The 16904-nt window shown below is 40.4% G+C and overlaps 1 protein-coding gene across 5 annotated transcripts in view; it reads left to right on the top strand.

The window, feature by feature from the left end:
• The window catches only part of lrba (LPS-responsive vesicle trafficking, beach and anchor containing), a 240332-nt gene that overhangs the window by 69531 nt on the left and 153897 nt on the right, over window positions 1-16904 (top strand). For all 5 annotated transcript variants that reach the window (XM_032563843.1, XM_032563844.1, XM_032563842.1 and 2 more), the window contains exons 30-33: window positions 5206-5375; window positions 10176-10260; window positions 10489-10622; window positions 12459-12520. In XM_032563843.1, coding sequence (XP_032419734.1) covers window positions 5206-5375; window positions 10176-10260; window positions 10489-10622; window positions 12459-12520 — 451 coding nt within the window. The remainder of the gene's footprint in view (window positions 1-5205; window positions 5376-10175; window positions 10261-10488; window positions 10623-12458; window positions 12521-16904) is intronic.

The following is a 16904-nucleotide window of genomic DNA, read 5'->3' as shown; positions in this document are numbered from 1 at the left end:
ACAGATGCTGTAGAGCTGCAGATATCAAATCTAAAGATTTCTGAGAATGGTGCGCGTCGTTACAGTCCGTCCAATCTGTTAATAAAAAAATGGCCGAGATCACCATTTCTCCTGCCGTCCTTCTCCCGACGCGTACCGTTGCGCGTTTGCCGATTATCACGCGGCGGTAATCATTCTATCACCGCTCGGCATCTCCCACTCGGCTCCAGCTCTCCCGCCGACACCAGCCGACATTCTACACCGACATCTCCTGTCAAAACATGGCAACTTTCAGCTTGCCCAGAGGGCCCGATTTATGGGCGCAGCGGCTGGGAAAAAAGCCGGGATGTAGCAGATAAAAACCGCTCCCCGGGTCAGAGGGTGAAGTATCCCACCTGATTTATTTACTGCTGCAGACCTGCTGCGTTCCTCCGTGCATTTCTCAGCTTTGCCCCTGTTATGACAGCCAGTCTGCAAATATTTGCTGACACTATCCAGAACTAAACAATGTCATTGTACATGTCTGGGATCTAGACTGAGACGGCTCAGCGGAACGTGCGAGTGTTAGACGCTAGCATATACATGGCGCAGTTGTTTGCATTCCTGACAACAGGCTGGACGCGCGCGCTATAGCTGATGTGAAGATGAGCCGCGCTGCCGGTGAAAATGTTGTTAAAGGATTAGCGAACATGTTATGTGAGGAAACGGTGGGGCTGAGGCTCGCTATTTGGGTTTTTACACGACAGGTTAAAAAAAGTGGCTTTTATTTCATGTCATCCCTTCCATGATTTGCATGAATTGTTAGGGCCAAGCTACAAGAATATTTATTTAATATTTAGAATTGAGTCAAAATAGTAGCAGAAGAAAAAAGTCAGTTTACCAGAAAAAGTCTTAAAATTACAAGAAAAAAGTTATTTTAATAAGCCAAAGCTTTGATAGTTGTTAAATTCTGATTTGATCGTTTCGAAGTCCTCCTACTGATAATTTGATGCAGATGTATTAAAAGATTAAGTATTTCTATTAAGTTTGAAGTGTTGTGTAAAGAGCATACACACGTACGTAGCAAGATGCTCAACATTACTCATTTTAAGTTTTTGTTTTTATTCATGTTTCGATTCTCATGAAATCATGACTTTCTCCTCCTAATGTCACAACTTTATTCCTGTAATTAAACGAAAAATAATCGTAGCCCGGTCCTAATATTCCGTTGCAGAATCGACCTGAATTCAAAGTCCAAATAAATCGACGCTGTAAAACATGCTCGTCAAACAAGATGGCGGCTCTGACATCACTCTGAACTTTGGAAACCCAAGCAGATTCCAGATTCTCCAAAAATTAAATGTTCAAAAAACAAAAATGTCATTAGTTGATGGAATTGATTTTTCGCCCCCAGACATAGACGACAGATGCAGTAACCAACTTTCTTGTTTGAATCTGCCGAGTTATAAATTACAGTAACACTGGTTAATGAATACAGTAGGTTTCCATCCACACACTCGTTCATGTTGCTGTTGGACATTTTCAGCTCCATACTCTTCAGAAATGAGACATTTGGGAGGAAAATTCACTTTCTAGATTTTCTCAGATCAAAAATGATTTTGTTGTACACCGTGTCGCTTAATTGCGTGTGTAAAAAAAAAAAAAGTAATGCCACAGAAAACTAAATAAAGGTACAAAATATGTCTGTGAAATTTGCAACTAAAAATTATTTCTCTCAGCAGAAAGAGTAACATGTTTGTGTTTCATGTTCACTATTGAGTTTTTGAGTTTAGAAAGTTTCAGCTTTTATATTTACTGCAGCAATGGGACGCCTGGCACTCTGTTTCATAGTCAGAAAAATATTTTTTAAAAACTAGGCCCATGAATGTGAACCCGGTAGCGCATACGATTGATCTAAGAGGTTTGATGCGTTAATATTATAAAATACAAATGAATGACATTACCTATTTTGACCTAAAAGCCTAAACTCTCTCCCATAGGGTTCCTTTTCTTCTCTCCCCCACTTCCTGTTAAATTACGCTCGATTAACAAAAAAAAAAAATGCCGTGACTTATTGCAGCTGTAAATTATCCTTCCACCAGAACACAACCAGTTTATAGTTAGCTTTTCTAAACTACGTTTGAAACAAAATAAATTCTCTTAAACCTTCCTGAATATGAAAAACTGAGATGTTTGGTTTGAGACAAACCAAACATCTCAGTTTTTAATTTTTTTGGAAAACAAACTTTTTTACATTTCAAGTTTACAAAGTGAAGCATCGTGATTAATCGTGATTAATCGCAGAGCTCGATTGTGGTTAAACTGATTACATTTTTTACTCAGTTGACAACACTAAAAACACCCCACAAAGACGTGATTTAGCTCAAAAATATTAAAAGCAACATTTATTTCTACTTCTGCAAACTCAATGAGCCTCTTTGTGTGTCAAGGCTAAGCTCTCTCCAAACACTTCTTGATGTTGTTGAGTTATTTGAAATTCCGGTTATTTGCGCTTGCAGTCATTTTAAAACCCTTCTATTTTTATGTGCATGGAATTGCATTCGAAAAGTTTTGAAATGGTGACGTGATAAAACCGTCATCAGTCTGCAGTAAAACATGGAAAACAATATTTGCCTCCATGCGCTCTGAAGACAATTTATTCTCAGTCACATCCTGAGCTAAAACAACAGAGATCAGTGGAATCAGAGCACTGACTGCCGTTATGCTCTCTTGTGTTGAGAGCTTTAAATAATTCAGTCCCAGCCACACACACACACACACACATGCACGGACACACACGTTTGGCTCCGGGCTTCTGTTTGCGGGCTGAGTGGAGCCGCTCACGGCTGATTAATCGACTGGGGCGGCTCTCTCGTGATAAGTGTGGCTAATGACCTGCTGAATAATTCACTGGGCTTTGCTACGGCGCGGATAGAAAGCCGAACACAACGGAGGCCTCAGTACTCGAGGCGGCCGTCGCAGGTTCGAGTCCCAGCCTCATGACCGTTGTCGCATGTCTTCCCCCTCTCTCGTTACCAACTTTCCTCTCTGACCATTCTCAAGTAAAGGCAAATAAAACTTAAAAATAAATAAATAAAATCTAGCTGACATGGATGTTAGCACATCGTAAATGCAGCTTTCTGGTCTTACGACGATATATTTGTGCCACCGCTCTGAGTTTGCAGTGAGACCGATGTGAGCACATACAGTATGTCTTTCTGGACAAAGGATAATATGTGGTGTGCCTGCGCTAAATGAGCAACACCACCAGTCAGTCAAACACAAGTCTTTCACTGAAGTGCTATAACTTTTAAATATGTATTTTTTATTTGTCTTTTTCAGGACCATGGTTGGTGTTTAAGTTCTGTCAATAACGTCGGCACCACCCTGCGTTTAGGAAGCGTTCGGAGTTAAACCCTGAAGGATGTCAACATCGGATCCATTTAGTTTTCTCATTTGCTCGCGTCTGCATGGAAACCCAAACGCGTGTATTTAGGTGAACACAGAACCTGTTACTTAATCCGCCTCAACTCAGACTGAGCCCCATGCTCTGATACTGCAGCCAGGGTTCTGTCCGCACTGCAGGAACCGACAACGAAAACATTAGACTGGCCGTCTGAGTTCGTGGAAGTTAGCACACATGCGCCAGGAACGGAGGGCGGCTCTCCGCTGTGTGATCTGCGTCAGATCGGAGCGTTTGCGTATCTGGCTGAGCCTGTGTCGGGTTGTGTTTCTGAGAGCTAGCAGTAGTCTGTGATTAGACCCTGCTTTCACTGTGTCAGCACTGATAAGCAGGACCAGACTCCCTTTGATATGACCAGTGGTCTGTCAAGAGTCCCGCTCCAAACTGACAGCTTATCTAAACGCCGCTCTCCGCCCATCTTCTGCTCGTCAGATGGGAATGAAACTCTTCTCTAGCTCACGCTTCTAAGAAACCCTTCTTCTTTTCTTTTTTTCATCTTTACGGCACGATCTGAAGAGACTGAATTACTGTTACAAGATAAAACTGATTTCATCTCTGGCAGAGAGTTGTTTTTCTTATTTATGTGGGTAGCTATTATAAATGATTTTGTACAATTTAAAACCTGGGTGTGTTTTGATTTTTGCAGTTTGCTACCAGCAAACTATTTGGCAATACTGTAAACCTGAAAATGATCAAATGTTGTGAGGGAACATGCCCTCTTCCTGCACTTTGGATAGTTTCACTAAACCTCATCCATAATGTGGCTCATTTGAAATATTCAGGCAAAAATCCATATTAAGTAATCACGTTAATTACAGTCATTAGGGCTGCAGCTAACGATTATTTCAGTAATCTATTTAATCTATATATTATTCTGATGATTAATCACTTAATCCGATAAAAAAGGTCCAATTTTGAAGATTTTTCCACTTTACCTTTTGATCTTTTTTATACAATATAAAGAAACAACATTAAAATAAGCAAATAAACATGTTATTCTCTAAGATGCAATAACGTCCCTTTAGTGAATGCTTGGTCATTTACAGCAAATGATCCATCTGCATCTAATAAATCCTTCTAATACTGTGTATGGCTGATCTGGTGATTATTTAATGGATTAACTGATTAATAATTGGATAGAAAATGGTGCTTAATAGAATATATTTTTTCTCTTTTTTGACAGAATTTGAAGCGGTTGAAGCTAAAGCTGCCACTTTAAAGTGTTTTTTAAGTCTTACAAGCATATATACAGTATATATATATGTATATATATATATATATATATATATATATATACATATATATATTTATATAGAAAGAAAGAAATTGTTTTGCAGTTTTCTGGACGTTTGTTCCAGATTTGTGGTGCATGGAAACTGAATGCTGCTTCTCCATGTTTGGTTCTGGATGCAAACCAGAACCTGGCAGGTCTGGAAGGTTAATACAACATCAGATCTTTAATGTGTTTTGGTTCTAAGCTGTTCAGTGATGTCTGTCGTTGCGTTATAAAGGTTCTCCACCTTAAAATTCTGTTTATTTGTACTTTGTAAGCTGTACTTCAGACTTCTCCAGTTGTGTTTTTAATTTTTTATCATTGCGAGAGAAAAAAAAAGAACAATGTCTGATCGCCTTTTTAAAAGAACAAATTAACGAGTTGTCGCTGAGGCAGTCTTACTGTGGATCAGTGTTTGAATTCTTCCTCTGTCATGTCCCTGCTCAGCGTTTCCTCCCAGCAGTTCTTCCAGGACAACAATAAAGGAATGATAAACGTCTTCTCTCTGCAGAAGCGTCGTCGTCGCACCGAGGCAAGCCGGCGTGTTGCCATCTCAAGTGTCTCCCGCCCCCGCCCAGACCTCCGCCGCCGCTTCAGTCTCCGCCGGGACGCCGGTGGACGGCGTGGCCGTGGTGTCCTCAGGCGACGCCTCCCAGGTCCTCTCTGTGGACGCTGCAGATTGTAAGTTCATCCAGCAGCAGAAAGTGTGAGAGCAAGCGCTTCAGTCGGGATTGGTCCAAGTCGTCGTTTGGACGAGAGAAAGTCGACATTCTTTTAGAAGCTTGACTTCTCAGACTGCCTGCACTGCAAAAACAAAAAGTCTTACCAAGTATTTTTTATCCAGCTTCTAGTGCAAATATATCATTAAAATTGAAATAAGACAAAACTAACTTAAAAGTAAGTTGTTGTTTTTTTGCAAGATATAGAAGCTTGTTTTAATAATTCCTTAATATTGATTAAAAAAAGTAGTAATTCCACTGGCAGATTAGTTCATTTATAACGAGACTTTTTTCCGTATTATGAGTGAAACAAGTTCTTATGTCTTGCAAAAGTTTTCTGTAAGTTAGTTTTGTCTTCTTTTAAGTGTACTAAGATATTTTTGCTAAAAACGAGACCAAAAACACTTAGTGAGATTTTAAGTATGTACAATATACAATATACGTCAAATCAGGTGATTTTGACATAGTGTCTCCAGTTCTGCTCATAGGAAATGTTGTTTAATAGAATATTATTAACGCAAATCATCACATTTATACTACACAGATTACACAATGAGAGAGACGTGCTTTGCTTTTCATTGAAGTGTTGGTTAAATAGCAGAAAATACTGAAATGTGAAGTGTGTATGCTTTATTTAGGTTGACATGAAATGTCAGCACTTCCTGCCTGCTGTCCAGATGTCTGGAGCTAATGTTCATTTCGAACGAGTCGGTTTGTGTTTGAGGGAGACGGCAGTGAAAGTCTGCCTCGACACACTCTGACCAGTTTACAGCAGACCAACACTAAAATCAGAAACTGTGGAGTTAAAGGACGACTGATTGTTATTCAGAAACTGTCATTGTACTGGATTAAAACCAGTCAAAAAGGAAGAGTTGGACTCACTGCTGGTTGATTCATCAATGCTCGGTCATTGTGAACCCAAAGGTTTTATTGTGATGATTTTGTCTACATAGCTGCTGGTCTCGGTTCTCCCAATTCCAAGACCGATCTCTCCCAGCACCAGAACCACCCAAGTCAAACTGACCTGGTTTGAAGCCCAGGATTGACAACTTTTCAGACAAAACGTTTTAACAATTTCCATCACTTTTTGCGCTGTTTATCCTGGGGATTGCATCAATGTGGTTGATATAGCAACAGGTCCATAATGTATTTTGGTGCTAAGCCTTTCTGTGATTAATAAACTAACAACAGTATTATAAAGTCTATTCTTTGAGCTGTAGGGAGCCAGTGGAAGGACTTTAGAAAAGAGTGATGCTCTATCGTCCTGGTTTTAGTCAGAATGCCAGCAGCAGCGTTCTGGATCAGCTGCAGCTGGAGGATGGATTTTTTTTAATGTAATTTATTTTTAGGCAGAGGTGTGAAGACACTGTTGCAGTAATTGATGCGATTAAAGATAAACCCATTAATGAGTGTCTCTACGTAGATCTTGCTGAGATGTTAGTCCTTTAATCCTAGAAGATGGAAGGCCGACTTTGTAACTGTCTTTATGTGGCTCTGAAGGTTCAGCTCAGAGTCCATCAGTACTCCCAGATTTCGGGTCTGTCACTAGTTTCTAACTGTAATAACTGAAGCTGTGAGCTGACTCTAGATTGTTCCTCTGTAGGACTAAAGATAATAACTTCAGTTTTGCTTCTGTTGGATGAGAAAGGTTTAGTTTATTGATTTGTTCTAAACATCTGTTTAGTTCTGGGATGGGTTCAGAGTCACCTGGTGACATTTTAATGTGGTTCTGTGTATCATCTGCATGGCTATGGTAGCTAATCTTATGACTTATTATAGCCTGAGGAAGAAGGAGCAGCTCAGACTATAACAAGTCTGAACTTGTTATAGTCTGAGCTAAATAGATCTATTTATTTAGATATTAAATAGGAGGGGTCCCAGCAATAAACCTTGTGGTACACCACATGTGATTTTTGTCCGTTCCGATGAAAAGTTAGTACTAGTTGGAAAAGAGGTGGCTAAGTTTCCTAACAGCAGCACTCAGACAGCTGTCATGTGCTCCCTTTTCTTTCTGCATATTTTCATATCTTCATATCTTTTTTACATATTCCTAATTTCAGATATGAGAATAAACACAAGCCTCATAAGCTGCTAGCATGAGAAAGTAGATTTATAAGAATAATTATGGACTTAAACATGCAGAAAAACCTCCGTCTTGTTCGACAGTCTTACAGAAAAGCACACATAAATAAATAGGAAATGGTTGAAGTAAATCTAGCTTTTTTTTTCATTCCCAAGTCCACAGACAGACTTTATGGAGTCGTTTCTGCTTCTACAGGATGCTAAATGCAGCAGTGAGCATCAGGTGCTGGGAGTCGCTCAGCGTTTCTCAGTAAATATGCTTCTGAGTGCCCGTTTTAATGGGGCAGTGGGAGGACTAATGGAGACGCTCATTTGTTTTAAGGAGCCACTTCAGCTGGAGAGGGATGCTCCCACCAGGTCCACATGGCGCTGGTTAACACCTCCCCTACACACACACACACCGCTCACACTCACACTCGCATTCCAGCGCACACTACACCGCGCTTCAGTCCCAAAGAGTTATCCCTGCTCCGAGACCGTCCTGGCTGGAAAAACACGACGGCTGAAACACCAGAGGAATCCCCCACCCCCACACCAGCGCTCCCCCACCCCGCTCCATATTCAGCTGGGCATTAGCTTATTTATGAGGCACAGAGAAGAGAATTTACTGCCAGATCAATCACACAGAGACTTTGTAGCTCGTTTGCTTCTGTCGCCAAAGTGAAGTCGTAAAGCACCTTTTAGTTGGATAATGAAACGGTCAAACAGCCCAGAGGAGTTTGTTTGGGATGATTTAATGAGGGGAAAATTATGAAAAAAATCCCCTTAGTATTCAAAAACAACAGTAGAATAATAAATTATTTTTATAAATATGTGAGTTTTATTGTCCTCCGTGCTTAAAGATAAAAAAAACCTCCAAAGTTAAATAGAGAAAAAATTTTAGGATTTCTTTTTACATGGCAATCCTAGCATATTGTAGGATTGGGACTATGCTAAAATAAAATTATAAGAATGAAGTCATAATGTTACAACAGTAAACTCTTACGAAAATAGTCATTATGTAAAAAAAGTCACATTACGAGAGTAAAGTTGTACAGAAGTAGTCAAAATCATATGAGGAAGTTGTAGTATTTGAGAATGAAGTCAAATTATGAGAATAATCGTACGAAAATGACGTCCAAATAATATGAAGAAAATGTATTATGAGCATAAAATTGAAGAGAATAGTCGAAATAATGCAAAAAAGGTCATATTATGAGAATTAAGTCATAATATCACAAGAAGAGTCAGATGTGAATTAAGTCAAAATAATATGAGAAATCTGTAGTATTATGGGAAGAAAGTTACAAAAAAAACATTTATAATATGAAAATAAAGTCATAATATTACAAAAATAAGGTTGTACGAGAAAAAAAGTCCAAATAATGACAGTAATGTTGTAGGGTTACGAGAAAAGTCATAATATTACAAGAAGTCGGAGCATTATGACTTCTTGTGATATTGTTGTTTTATTTCATGGACACAATGCTCCATTGTATATCTTCATTCATCTCAATTCAAAAACGACTTCTTTAAATGATCCTCCTAGAAACAAATGTCTGGATTTTTTAATATTTAAATACAACCCTAGAGATGCAGCGAATTCCAATCTCCAGATGTAAACTCTATGACCTGCCAGTTCTAGTTCTTGTTGATCTCATTTAGCACCGTTAGCAAGGGTAGCCTGCTAGCATTACAGAAACTGGAGTCTCTGTGTACATTATGGAAAGTATGAATCTTTTACTTTAAATATTAGTAAAGGCTGCCAACTTTTCCAACAGATGGAGGCTGGAAAGAGTCTAACAGGGCAGTTTGCTTTACTTCCGTTAGCCTTCCTGTTACTTGCTGAAAGTCTTGCTCCACCTGCAGCTCCAACGTGTTTTCAACAGCTTCCTTCTTTTTTCTTCGCTGCCTCTTTCATGATCTAGTTTCTGGTGCAGACATTTTATTACACTTGAAATAATACAAGACTAACTTACAAGTAACCTTTCAGCAAAATAAAGGAGCTTGCTTTAAGTCAATAATTCCTTAATGTTGATGAAAAAGTACTAGTACCACTGGCAGATTATTTCACTTATAACGATATTTTTTTTCCCATGCTCTAAGTGGAATAATATGCCAGTGAAAGTACTTCTTCAAGATTTTGTGTTCTTTCAGTGCAACCTCTTTTTCTGTGCATCTTGTTTGAACAAAGCAAGTGTTTTGTTCAAACGACTGCAAAAACATAACATTTTAGGAAGTCACTTTGGTGTAATATGTAGTGCAAATATCTTAGTTCACTTGAAATAAGACAGTACTAGCTTATAAGTAACTTATCAGCAAGATATAGCTTGTAAATAATTCCCTAATATTACCATTATTGCACTTATAACAAGACTATTTTTCCATATTAAAAGTGAAATAATCTGCCAATGGAACTAGTACTTTTTCATCAACATTTTTATCAATATTAAGGAATTATTTACCTAAAACCAGCTAGTACTTTCTGAAAAGTTACTTGTAAGTTAGTTTTGACTTATTTCAAGCGTAATAAGATATTTGCACTAGAAACTGAACCGAAAATACTTTGTAAGATTTCGTTTTTTCAGTGCAATACCCTGAATGTAGCAGTTCTTGCTCTGTGTGTGTGTGCATGGGTGTGTGTGTGAGTTCTTGTCCAACATCCAGACTAATAACTGAGTTGTTTGGTTTCTCCCTGCAGCAGGCGGCCAGGTTCCAGCCAGCTCCAGCCTGCCATCTGTCCCCCCACTCTCCCCTGTGACCCAGAACACAGCCCCCAACATGAGGTGATTCATCTTCTTTTTGCCTCTCCCTCCCTCTTGTCCTTGCATGCACAGTTTTTTACACTCATCAGCATACTTAGTTTTTATGCATATCTTATGGTCTTTGACCTGGTTGGATGTTTGGCCTCATTAAAAGCAAATATTCCAGCTTTTTCAAGTGTTTTGTGAGTTCCTGCTGATTTTACCTCAGAGATGGAGATGATTTCGTTCTACTATCTGGACTCCTTTCAGCATCTCGGAGCGCCTGGAGCACGCGTTGGAAAAGGCCGCTCCGCTTCTGAGGGAGATCTTTGTGGACTTCGCCCCGTTCCTGTCCCGGACCCTGCTGGGCAGCCACGGACAGGAGCTGCTCATCGAGGGCACCAGTGAGTTGGCATGGAGACGGGTCGCTCATGGGGATGCACCGATCCACTTTTTTCACTTTCAACACTGATATCTGAGGTTTAGTATCGGCCGATACCAGTCCGATACAGAAAAACAGAGCTGAATTTGCTTGAAATGCTGGGTTTTTTTTAACACAGCCATATATGTATGTACTGAATTACAAATTTATTGTAATTATGGAACAGCCAATGGAAAATAAACAATGAAGAAACTATCAATAGCAATAGGTTGACTACTTTGGTCAAACATGTAAAAATAAACTGCAACAAATCATCTTTCAAATGGTTCAGAAAATGCAACTAGGAAATTCTAAATATAATGTCAAATAAATAATAAAGCATAACTTTGCTGAGAGCACAAAGCATAGAATTAAACTGAATAGATCTGCCCTTATGGATCGGCCACATTGCCGCAAATACCCAATCTAGAATATCGGCACCGATACAGATATTAATGAGGGATTGGTGCATCTGTAATTTCAATTCAACAACACTTCTGACTTTTGAATCTAATACGGTGATGAGCTGCAGGGGACAATGAGCTGGGGTGTTCCAGCAAGCCGGGGTCAGAGGTCAGGCCACTAACAGCAGAGTTTGGGATGTCTGCTGCCACCAAGCAAAATGGAAAGTTGATTGATAGCTTTAGGAGGCTGGGTGGAGAAATGCGTTGGAAGGAAGGTGTGTGTGGGGGTGTGTGTGTATGCGTTTTTTTTAAACATGTCATTTGAAGAGCCAACGAAACACACCAAAGCTTCTCTGCTACTCCCCATCTGAACCTCGGACCCTCCTCTGCCCCCTGACCGGCCCTTTAAAGCCTTGGGCTCGCTGGTAGGGATCAATGGAGACATATGTTGGTCAGGTCCAGCCTGTAATACAAGGCCCAGATATTAGTATTAGTTTACAGTAACATCATGTCGACTCATTAGTCCCATCAATACAAGCCCTTACCCCCAAGGCAGATGGCACGAGGTTAGCTGATCCCTGTCTGCTGGGACACGGACCAGTACGAGTCTCCACCAGAACCCAGGAAGCTAACACCACCTATCAGCCTCTAGCTGTCACCAAGGAGACGAGGGTCACGGCTATCTGGGTCTGTAAATAGCTGATTTGAACCATTTGTTCTGCAGCGGAATGATTATAAATCACACAGCTGGATTGATTTAAAAAGCGTCGTTTCTGTTGGATTCCCACCGGGTCAGAATCATAGAGACCTAATAACTAGATCTATGTTGGCTCACTGCATAAACACAAAGTCTTAGCAAGTATTTTTGATCTGCTTTTTAATGCAAATATTGCAGTTTTGTTTCATTTCAAGTGTGCTAACTTTCAGATAACATTTTAGTGAGATATAGTGGCTTGTTTTAAGTTCATAATTCCTTAATGTTGATGAAAAAGTTCCAGTTGTAAGTGAAATAATCTGCCAGAGGAACAAGACATTTTTCCCATACTGTAAGTTAAAACTGAAGTCTCGTTCCACTGGAATATTTTTTTTCTACTTATATTTAGTACTTTTTAAAAAATCAATATTGAGGAATTATTGACTTAAAACAAGCTCCTATTTCTTGCTAAAATATTCCCTGTAAGTTAATTTTGTCTTATTTCAAGTGTGCTAAGATATTTGCACTAGAAACTAGACCAAAAGTACTTGGTAAGATTTTGTGTTTTGCACTGCTGTGCTCCTAAACAATTAAAAACCCTTTTTATTTGGGTTTTTAATTAAAACTAAATTTTAGCATTTAGTTAGTTTGTGTGTTATTACTGTGTAACTGTGTCTGTTTTAACGCGCTCTCTGACCTCCTGACCTTTTGTTTCGTCCAGGTCTGGTGTGCATGAAGTCCAGCAGCTCGGTGGTGGAGCTCGTCATGCTGCTGTGTTCTCAGGCAAGTGCAGCATCTCTCCCTTTCTGCTTTCTATTGCCGTGATGCTGCAGCTCAGGTGGAGGACGACGAGCTGCAACCATGTGTCAGAGGGGGTCAAGAGAGGCCGACCTGTCCAGGTCACCTTTGACCCGATCGCTGGCCCTCGTGGCCCAGGCCCAAACCGATGAGGAGGGATGATGTAGATTTGATGGTGCTTTGCATTGATTGGCTCTTTCTTCTCCGTCCTTTGGGTGTTTTGGTTGCCAAGTTTTATTTAGCTGCTGCTGGATTCATGAATACTAATTCAGGGATCATGAGCGGACGTGGGCGGGGCCAATGATCGGGTTGTCAATGGATCACTCTGGGATGGCTGCTTACTATTAAGAGATGCACAGAAGGGTTCCTGCTGGATAAAAACCGAAATGCTACTCACCTCAGAAAAGTGTTAATTATTTAGCTTCACCAGGGCTAAGTCCCTGGTGAAGCTATTGGTGTATTTTAAATTCAGAAATTCTTTATTAATCCCAAAGGGAAATTAAATGTTATTGTAGCTCATTAGTTCTTCAAACATTTATTATTATTTTTTTATTTGTAGTGTCCTGCTCTGGTACAGTTAGCAGATACATTTGTTATCGAGTACATTTATGTCTGTGGTTAAAAAGAAATCATTTTAAGTGAATTCAGCTCTGTTTTTCTGTATTCAATTGGTATGGACTGATACTAGACCTCAGGTATCTGTGTCCTAGTAATAACGCCAAATTTGAGTACAGACTTGTAAAATTAAACGTCAAAACTATGTTCTTCTGTTTAGTTCATTTCTTTTTGAGGTCTTTTAGCCTACTTCATCCCGTCAGGCAGGTCCTACTCCAGTTATATGATGATTGTCCAGTTGCGGTAGTCGTCAGGTATGATAACTACAGTTCATTTAACGAGGCTGTGATTACTTTACTCGGTGAAACTGTTCTCTCCGTTTTTAACAAAAACCACAAAGGCATCTCTTTAACGTGCTCTGCTCTGTTATTGGATGGATCTCCTGTCCTACCAAACACCGCCATCTTTTCTTCCCTTCTCCTTCTAACTCCCCCCATATGTCGTTTGATTCCCATTACTCATTTAGCCTCTTCCACAGAAAAAAGTAGTGCGGCCAGATTACAAATCTGTTTGGATGTCATCGGCCTTGAGAACCAGGGCTTGTGGGACTCGGGGGGCTGGGGGGGATGTCAGAGGGGTCTGGGCGGGGGGGAAGTGAATGTGAGCCTCCTCGTGTCCAGAGACGCAGAAACGGCGGGACTGAAAGCTCGACGGCAAAGAATGACGGCCGCTAATGCACCTATTTGTCATATCTGTCAGGGTGTTGTTTAATGCTAATCTAATCAAAGGCAGAATCTCAGTGATTGCTCCGCTGCACGGCTCATGCCTCGCTCCCCCGCCCCCCCCCTTTTGGTTCATGACCCAAGCTATTCCTTCCTTCTCCCCAAAGCTCCCAGTTACACACACACGCACACCCCCACACACGCATGCACACAGTCTCTCTTTTTAAGTGAGAGACGGCCAGGGATTGGCCAGTGCAGTGTTGATTGCTTCAATAAATCATCCAACCAAATTCTCACACAAGCTAATGCAAATGTAATTTTATTGTTGTGTAAAGGGGGGAACAGTGGGGGAGCAGGGAGGGATGGGAATGATCTGCTGCTTTTCCCCACCAGGGAAAAGACAGAAACCCGGGACAGACTTCGCTCCGGGCTAAATTACAATACGTCTAATTATTTGTGTGTTTGTTCTCCCTGCGAGCCAGCGAGAGTGAGCCCCCTCCTCTCTCCTCCTTTCCCGCCATGATTGATGGCGTTATTTAGCGAGGTTTCTCAGGCCCTCCGGCACAGGAAACACTCCATTCTCACACAGGAAGTGCTCTGTGGCCATCTTGTGATTTTTTTTTTTTTTTTTCCTGCCTAGCCGCTGAACGAAGTAGATGGAGGGGATTTTGACCGATTCTTTTTCTGCCCAGCCCCCAGCCGCCCCTTCCACACCTTCATCAGAGACGTGATCGCAGCAGCATCTCTTGGAAATTTTAATTAATTTCCCAAGCTGGGAGATGGAGTGCAGCCGGGGTGAGGGGTCAAGAGGCTGGGGACTGCAGAGCAGTTTTTAATCAGAGATCCTATGAAAGTTGCACTAGCAGCCGCGTCGGCCTGGCATTGAGGAGCGGATGGTAAACCGCTGTTTGATAGTGCTTCTGATGGAGGCCGGCACAACGGCGCTCCCAATTAAAGGGCCATTTTAAACGGACATTAACTGTTGGGGTGGCGCGCTGCCGTTCCCTCATCTGTAATATTGATCCTGGTGGTCTCCTGAATACACAAACGGAGGATTAATGACCTTAAACTGTACTTCTTATAGAGTGGTACACAGAGAGGAGGCGCAGGGCTTCCTTTGTGATTCAGATTGCACTTCATTTTAAACGCAAATTGTTGCTCAGCTTTTCAATCTTTCTTAAAATGTCACAAAAAGTTCCAGAAGACTGAAACACGGAGTTTGACTCTGGCTGCTGTGAATGTTGGGCCAAACTCAAGTTATTTTGAAAACAAAACTGTAGATTAAAAATTTTTTTTCCTAAAAACTAATAAGTTCCAGTTCATTTGTATAAATATGGTATATATTTAACCATTTATATAGTCATTTGTTTCCAATTTATAGACATATTCTTGTATCTGTTGGGCAGCCGCTATGAGTAGAGGGGGAATTTTAACAAGTTAATTTTGATTAATCAGTTACGTAGATTTCAGCACATAAAAAGCTTTTTTTCTTTTCTTTTGTAATGTACAAGCAACAACGGCGATTTGAGACAAAGCTGCTTCTCTTGACACACTGGGCTTTTATTTCTGCTTCAAAAACCTGATCTAATGCGACGCTGGAAAGTTGTGCTAAAAGGAGTTAGCCTATTCAAGCCTAAATTAGCATCTCAGTGCTAAACATGTAGCGGCAGCACAGAACCATAGCATCCCCAACGCTATGGTTCATGAAACTCCTGAAACTTGACTGGGAATCATGTAGCACTTTGAATGTCCCAAGTAACACTTGAAGACAGTAAATGGATTTGTTGTTGAGTTCAAATGCCTGTTTATTCAATAAATTAGCAGTAAAAAGTTTGTTTTCAAAATTCTGTCAACATATGGTTTTCGATTAAAATGCGATTAATTACCCTGCATTTAACTTGACTTAAACATTTAAATCAGTTCCCACCGTTACGAAATGGACGCCAATTCTAGAAGGAATTGAAATGCCATGTTTGCATCAGTAAAACCAGATGGATTCGGATAAAAGACAAGCGCGTCAGGGAGCTCCTGTCTTAAGATCAGCTCTTGCTGTTCAGGGAGAATCCATCCTGATCCAGTGGATCCAGCAGCACTCCCAGGCAGCTGTGGGTGAATCTTGTTAACTAAGTCTGCCCAGGTATGTGTACTTCTTTCAGTTGCCACAAGGGGGTTCTTCTATTATTTTATTTTTTATTTTTTGTCTTTTTTTAATATCCTCACCACATATAAGTTATTGTACTGTCTTAATTATTATTTAACAACTAATGAGACTAGTTGCTGTACTATGTGAATGTCAAAGAGTTGGCAGGAATGCAATCCAAACGTTGTGGGTTTGATTCCATGATCATCTTGTCTCATGTCGCTGTGCCTCTGGGCAAGGCACCTGACCTCGGGTTTGCTACCCACCTACATATCGGTGCATGTACCACATCCAACTGTGACCAGCTGAATGTGACTGCAGTGTGCAACACTTAAAGTATACGGAATGACTAGAAAAGCGCTAGTCAGCCCACTTACTAAATAATCTGTGTAGCAGAATCCAGACTAGAGATAAGATTAAAAATCAAAGAAATTCATGTTGATCCTGTTATTCATTAACCTTTACTTGATTCTTGATAAACGCAAAACAAACCTGTGTATCTGAGAACATGCTTGCTAATGTCTGATAAGTTTAGGTTTTCAGTAGAACAGGAAAGAGACTTTTAAAAAAAAAAAAAAAAATCAAGACTTTCAGATTGCCATCGAGAGGAAAATGATGTTGACCCTAGGTCAGTTTACTGGTGCATCATTATTAGATCAATCCTTTGTTTCGGTTTGTCCTGTCTAAAAACAAAGGTTTTTCAGGTCAAAAGGAAATAAATGAAATATTACCATGAGATTTAAGAGATTTTTATTTTTTTTTTGCGATCTTTGCCACATCAAATGATTATCATGCTTTTAAAGGAGCGTTCTCTCTCTCTTCGTCTTTGTCCCCGTTTGGAGCTGCTCCTCTTCTTGTCGTTTTTATGGCGGCTCTCCTGTTTCTCGGGTGCACTCCCAGGACCGGCTCCGGGCGTAGAACATGCGATTAATCAGCACTTACAGTGGGACCG

The sequence above is a fragment of the Xiphophorus hellerii genome, chromosome 5 (assembly GCF_003331165.1).
Source record: "Xiphophorus hellerii strain 12219 chromosome 5, Xiphophorus_hellerii-4.1, whole genome shotgun sequence".
Lineage (NCBI taxonomy): Eukaryota > Metazoa > Chordata > Actinopteri > Cyprinodontiformes > Poeciliidae > Xiphophorus > Xiphophorus hellerii.
Note: the sequence above shows the minus strand (reverse complement) of the source record. Positions and strands in the feature narration are given on the sequence as shown.